Genomic DNA, 7,152 nt, shown 5'->3' on the forward strand with positions numbered 1-7,152 from the left:
TAAAAATTAACGCACCTTGCCGATTTATAATATTGAAAATAACGAGTTTACTCACAAAAAATATATTTTTATCTATCATGCTACGTACAGGAAGGTCGAGTCGCACAGTCAACTTTTAGTTGAACTAGTTAATACATATTAACAACCAAAATGTTCAAACTTATTATCCACCAAAATGTCAGAAGTTCAAATCTTCACACCACATGATATTGAAGTCAAACAAAAGATGTCAAAGTCATGCATTAAGATGACTTTTTCTTCCCAAATAACAAACTCAACGAGTACGTGTTGCCCTTCTTAGCAGCCGCTTCAACACGATTCCCGCCGATCTACAAGTGAATTTTACGTACATATACGCAAGATAAGGATGGGACAATTTCTGAGAGTGAGTAGACTTGTGTTTTAAACTCAACATGTAAGTTGAAAACATGGGGAGTGGCTTAAACTCGTGTTAAATGCAATACAACAGTTCTAAGACGAGAATTGTAAAATAATACAAATAACGCAGTTGCAGATTTGAAGACAGAGAATACCTTATCCATGAGCCAGTAGCCGATTGTTGGCATGTATTGGACCAAATACATAACAGCGAGGACGGGCTATAGGAATTAAACAACAGACCAAATGTCAAATAATAATTAGAAGATGAACTTCTTTCTCAGAAAAAAGATGAAACAACTTTGATAGTAACAAGTCAAATAAGAAGAAGAGGAAATAAATATCGTTACATGCTTTCCAATATTAAAGAAAGCTAAGATATTAGCTTGACAAGTACAGGATCCGCTGTTTAGACCATTTGCCTCGGTACAATTATAATCAAGATTCATTAGTCATCAATATCAATGCAAGTAGCAACCAACCATTCCATTTTACATGCAAGGTGCATGGCAAGCTTTTTAGTCCCCGAGCTTTTAAAGTGATGTCTAATAAATCTTTGAACTTTAAAAAATGGGTAATTGGTCTTTAAACTTTCAATTAGTCCTAAACCTTCCAATTTTGTGTATAATAGATCCTAGGTTAATTTTCTAGAACCTATTAGACATAAAATTGAAACATTTTGAACTTGTTAAACGAGAAATTCAATTTTATGTCGAACATGGCCTTGAATTTTTGAAAATATCTAGTAGGTTAAAGGACTATCAAACGTAAAATTGAAAATTCAGAAACGTACTGCACGCTTTTTAAAGTCCAGGAACTTATAAGGTTCAATGACCAAACTTATAATTTAACTATTTTTGTTGTTTTAATTTCAATGACATTGGGTGGATCAATATGTTTTGGATACCTGATATGATATCCAAACTTCTTTAAGATTATGGCTAGCAGCAATAATTGTTAGCTCAGCACATCTTTCTGATGAAAGCCGTTTCTGCAAGAAAAATAGAATAAAGAATACTCAACATGAGCTTTCTGTCCACCATGTTATGGCAGCTCAAAGGGACAACAGCTACAGAACAAGCAGTAAAACCTCTGAATAGAAAACAGAACCGTATGTGAAAGATTTTATATATTTAGTCTTCGAGCACATATCGATCTTCCTTACAGTGGTAGTATGTAGATCCACTCATATCTAGCAAATCCACAATACTGCCCTTATCCAATTTAATAGATTATGCAAAAAACTATACAACCAATAACAAAAAATATTTTTTTTAAATCAAATCTAACAATAGTTGATATGAGGGAGAGAGAACCATGTCCAACATGATTGACATAAAAGATAAATTAGATCCACATACCTCAGATACACCTTTCTTCCCCATAGCTTCTGAACTTGAGCTGTTTGATGTTTCGATCGGTCCAGGACAAACAACAGTCACTCTAATTCCTTTATGGTAGAGCTAAGATTCCCCATTGTAACAATGTAAAATAAGAAAAGATGCATGATTATAAAAGAAAAGGAAAGGTAGCAGAGAAAAGGTACGAGATTTTTTAAACAAAAATTTTGGAACGTCCTCAAATCCAACATCAAGAAGGTATTCCAGGATTACTTGAGTTCTTATTATTGCAAAACATTAAAACTGAGTTGAGAATATCCTACATGTTAATCTAATGAAATAGACATGTCCACTCATAAAAATCGAAGATCTACCCCCTTCATATGACCTAAGCCATAGTAACGTACCTAACTTGAAATGTCTGCTATTGCAGGAAACAAATCTATTAAACATGTCATTCTAATCCACGGTCTCATAAAAAATATATTTTCAAATTCATACAAAGGATACTCTTCAAAAACTAGGAAACCAGTTCCTAATTTTGGTTGAGTCTATCCAAGTATCGGAAGGAGTGATTCTTATTCCATCATTCCCAACAGGTAAATATGCCATTATTATAATATCAAAACAAAACCACAAAGACATTAGGTTCATCATTACCTCTGATCGTAAAGAATGAAAATAACCGTTCAGAGCATGCTTCGATGCAGAATATACAGCCTGTCCTGGTGCAGGTGTCTTTCCAGCAGCACTGCTCATCTGCCAAGCAATGCACAAGGAAACAAATTAAAAATCAACAATTCAGAATATACAAGTGTGAGGAAATAGAAGGGAGGAAACAAGATAGGTACAGGAAAATAAAATGATGATGGTCTCCAAATGTGAAATGCTAGAAAAATTATATAAACAACAACAATGTAGCAACAATCACTAACCCAAAAACTACCACTGTCAGATGTGAATCCGATAGACCCTAATCATAAATGTGTATAGAAGAAAAAATGGTACACTAGGGAAGTAATCATGATAAGGGTTTTCTTTTGTTAATTTAGGGGGCCATGTAATTAATTGGCTTTTATTTGGTGGGACCCATATAGGTGGTAGTGGCTAAACCCGCCCAAAGTAGCGGTAGGAAACTATATATTGGTCAGTATGCGTCAACAGGAGGCATCTTGGAAATATTTTATTGGTTAGGGTTAGGAGAGGGGAGCTCTCAAATTCTCCCTAGGCTTGTTTCTTCTGCATATTTGACTAATAAATTGAGATTTATCAGAACCATCCAAGAATGTTGATGAGGATGAACAGTCATTCTCATTGTATAAATTAACTGACATGAGGATTTTATCTGAATATTAGGAGAGAATTTGAAGATAGAACTGGCAATAGACGTTTGTAGTTGTAGCATAATAGCATAAATTAAAGGTACAGCCACAATGATCTGCTCATATCAATTTAAGATGCAACAATGGATATAAGTAAACAATGGAAAAGCATAACGTAGTATCAGTGGCTTCAACTCACAACAACAAAATGACCTCGTCCTCGACGTAACATAAAAGGTGCAAGAAGCCGAGTGAGAGATATGGTCCCCAGAACATTAACGTCAAACGTTGTCTGCTTGTAATAAAGAGAAAACAATAAAAATAGAAAGACATAATAAACAAGCACATTATATATCAGTAACAAAAGTTAATAATATAAACAGAAAGATAACAAAGAAATGACACGAACATATCTTGGTAACCAAAAGAGGAATAGTACTGATAATCATATCAATCCATTTCAATGAACATTCTCCCCCAATCAATAACAATAATTAGAAATCACTCTATGGTCCAGAAATAAAATTGTGTGTGTCACTAGTTTACTCCTCCATACCTTCAGACTTTCCTCTGATACATCCAAAGCTGTTGTTTTCTGTAAAAAATAAACGAACATAGATATCAAGAAGGAGACAAATAAACAGAGCATATGGAGCTTTCTATACATGAAATCATGAGAATTAAATGATGAGAATCAATCATGTCCTTCGTGCACAAGGTATACTCCATAGATTTGGTTGAGTCAATTTCAAGCATTTTATAGTGCCAATCTAAATTCTATAGTTGACAGCAGATTCAATCTGAATGAACCAAATTTACAACCTGACATGCACTCCAAAAGGATTGGGTTGGATTGAGCCAGGTTATCACTTTTGCCAACTATCAAAAAGGAAAAAGATAGAGGGGGGGAGGGAGGATGGACAGAGGCACAATAACTCATTTTGTTTTTCCCCATCCAAAATTCAGCAGTATCATCATAAATCCAACAAACATATCACAATTTTAGCAAAAAAGAAAGGGAAAAAAATCCAGATAACACATTTGTTGTAGTACAACTGTAGGAGAATCAAAGTAAAATCAGAAACCCATCTGAAATTAGCTAGCAAATCAGACAATTGTACCAGAAACAAAAGGAGACGATATTCGAACACTCAGGCAGTTGAAGATCAGGTGTGGGAGTGTGTGTTGCATAGTGGTCCCTACCTGATTTTTGTAACAGGCTAGCGTGGCAAGCAATAGACCACATAGGAAGGGGGTATTTGGCGTGGGATTGGAGCCCTTGCATGGGTATGGGGTTATTTTGTGTTTTGGCTAAGAATTCCTTCTAAGGAATTGGGGGTCGGAGCTCTAAGAGCTAGGTACTTTGTTCTTGCTGATTTTATTTTCTCCAAAGGGATTTTCACATATAGGCCTTTTGGTTCCTATCAGTATCACATGCTATACCATTAACAGCCCGTTTGGATCTTAGTTATTGTTGGATGGGTATGGATATTGAATATCTAAGAGTTAAATATATAAGATAATAAATATCTATATGCAGGATAAATAATGTCTAAACTCTAAAGTTAAATATTTGTATTTGTTTAACGGATATAGCTTATGAAAATTGAAATTAATTAATTAAGTATAAAATATTAAACTAATGCTAGTCAATTATTTTATTTATTCATTTAAATTTATCTTATTTAATATAAAGGAGATCTATAATGTAAGAAATCAATATTTACATGTACAACAAAGCATGGACTCTTGCCTATATGCCTCAACGTGATTACTTGTCTGCTGATAGTCATAGGCTAGTTTAGAACCAAGTGTACATGCTCATGAGAATAACACAAACATTGAAAATTGACAACTAGCATTTCTCAAATAGGTTCGTACACTTGTTCGGAGAGAGAGAAAAAAAAAAAAGCATTTCTCAAATAGGACAAGATCAAACTTTCACACAAGGTGTAATGTGAATATCTTCCTCAACATATTTCAAGATCTTAGATGATTAATTAAACTCCGTGATTCCGTTAATCAAGTCAAGATATTACCTACATGTTATTAGTAACTTACTGGACGCTCAAAAGCAGCATTATGGATCAAATAATCTACACCACCGGGAAAAAGGGATTCTGCTATCTCTACAGCCTCTTTCAACTTATTTTCCCCGGATGCCAAATCTAAAGGTAAAACTTTCACGTCATTAGGTGCAAATTTACCTGTGACGGACCAAAAGCAGCTTTAGAGTGAGGAAAAAATATTTGACCCAATAAGAAACCTCCTTTCAGAAACTTTTATGCAAAATAGCAAACCAGAGAGCTGTTTCTTCACTCTCTCCAACCCAGCTTCATCCCGAGCAGAAATGATGAGCTTGGCCCCTAAACCAGCAAGTTGTTTTGCAAGAACCTCCCCTGAAGCCACCAGAAAAATATGACGATAATAAAAATGTCAAATGAAATAAACAATAGTAATCTTACAATCGAGCATTAAAGCAGACAATGTAGCAGAAAGTTTCATGATCTAGTAAAGCTTAATATTTCAGATACTTCAGCGAAATAAAGTTTCACAAGAATGTTCAGTAAATGGAACAAATTAAATTTTAAGAAGGAAAAGTGTACTACGTGATAAAGATTAAAGAATTCATAGATATCTCCAGTCAATCTTTCATTAAATATATCCATAATACAAGGAAATTCATTAAGATTATTATCCATGCATTTATATTTGATAAAGAATTACTAACCCAAAAGAATTAATTTACAGGTAAAATGCATTTGTATTTATCCATGGAGATGTGCACATTTTAAGGCATACATACATATCTTCATTTCTCAAAACAAGTTCTTATGAAACTTCAATAATCTAACAGGGAAATAAATCTTTAACGTAGTGATACTGAATCTCAACTTTAAGTAGTGAAACGAGAGGTATGTTTAATATGTTCTTGAAAGAATTTTCTTGGAAGGAAGATTCAGGAACAACCAGCCTAAGGTCATAAGCACAGAGTGAAATGAATGATGGGATGGATCAAATTTTACTTTTGCAATAGTTTGTAGAGAATCTGATCAGTATCACATAACTGCTATAGCTAAAAGATGAAGATGAAAATGAAAATGAATCAATAGTTCAGTACCACTTGAAAACACACCATAAAACTGCCGAACACAGACCAATCTCGCAACGTAGGGTAATATGGTTCTAAAATTAGAATCTGAGCAGTAATAATCTAACTTTAATTCGATGAGGATCATTTAAATTCTTTCCTCGAACCCCCAAGGCAACTCTTTAAATGGTCATGTTCAGACAACATAACATCAATTCAATCCAAGTACAATAACTAACACGCTACAAAGAATTTTAAGAATGCGAAATCTTAAGTACCAATTCCTCGGCTAGCACCAGTAATCCAAACGACCTGATACGGTATAGTTTAATACATCAGAAAATAACGAACATTATTAGTCTCATGAAGAATGAGTATTTGAAGAAAAACATAAGTTCCGCTACAAAACACGAAATTATCTAACCTTATCTTCAATTTCCTCTCGCTTGACATGCTTTTTGGACATTAAAGTGAAGTCGCCTGTGGATATGAACAGAGAAAACAAGGCAATAAAGCCAAAGAATGAAACTCATAGACATTTCTAACTAATCAAATTCAACAGTGGAATGAAATTTGCAACGATAATTACCATGACCGGTAGCGAATCTGAACAAGAGAAGAACGAGGACGAGAGAGACAGAGCAAAAGACGATAACTAGCATTCTTCACTTCTCTCAAGTCTCACTTGGAGATGGAATGAACGCTGGGCTCAGGTGTTTGTATAGTATAGTGTAAAATAAAAATAATAATTTTTTTTATCATATAGTTAAATTACAAGTCGAATACTCCATAAAAAAAATAAATACAAAAATACAAATTAGAATACCGAAATTTCAAGGTGAATTTAATAGGTGATTGCGATTAAAAAAGTTTTTAATAATTCCTCCGGCCTCAGTAACTAGTATACCAATCGGAGGATGACTATACTTTATGTTCGATTGAGTTCAAATCTTCTACTTCTGGATATTGTATTAAAAGAAATTGGCTGTAGTTTTGAAAAAATATATTAATAATGTATTAA

The 7,152-nt window shown here is 33.9% G+C and overlaps 1 protein-coding gene across 2 annotated transcripts; it reads right to left on the reverse strand.

Moving 5' to 3' along the window:
* Nucleotides 1-6,855, reverse strand: LOC111014197 (NAD(P)-binding Rossmann-fold superfamily protein). 2 transcript variants are annotated; one of them, XM_022288850.2, is made up of 12 exons: nt 6,721-6,855; nt 6,556-6,611; nt 6,410-6,443; nt 5,341-5,439; nt 5,102-5,247; nt 3,597-3,635; nt 3,240-3,332; nt 2,379-2,477; nt 1,740-1,841; nt 1,286-1,369; nt 534-599; nt 1-329 (listed from the first exon to the last, which is right to left on the reverse strand). In XM_022288850.2, exons 1-12 carry the CDS (start codon nt 6,791-6,793, stop codon nt 243-245), a joined length of 978 nt encoding a protein of 325 aa, XP_022144542.1. In that variant the 5' UTR covers nt 6,794-6,855; the 3' UTR covers nt 1-242. The 2 variants fall into 2 exon arrangements, with proteins under 2 accessions (XP_022144542.1, XP_087984269.1); XM_088128143.1 differs by having other exon boundaries at nt 1-379.
* Between the last annotated feature and the right edge of the window lie 297 nt (nt 6,856-7,152).

This window comes from Momordica charantia, assembly GCF_013281855.1.
Source record: "Momordica charantia cultivar OHB3-1 chromosome 8 unlocalized genomic scaffold, Mcharantia_2.0 BLBB01000008.1, whole genome shotgun sequence".
NCBI lineage: Eukaryota > Viridiplantae > Streptophyta > Magnoliopsida > Cucurbitales > Cucurbitaceae > Momordica > Momordica charantia.

Bases quoted from the DNA above. Each gene is read 5' to 3' on its own strand.
- LOC111014197 (XM_088128143.1), bottom strand. From the start codon at position 6,793: ATGCTAGTTATCGTCTTTTGCTCTGTCTCTCTCGTCCTCGTTCTTCTC. The intron at 5,248-5,340 runs GTTTGCTATTTT...GGTCCGTCACAG, and splicing joins AGTGAAGAAACAGCTCTCTG to GTAAATTTGCACCTAATGAC. The intron at 3,636-5,101 runs GTAAGTTACTAA...TATTTTTTACAG, and splicing joins ATGCTGCTTTTGAGCGTCCA to AAAACAACAGCTTTGGATGT.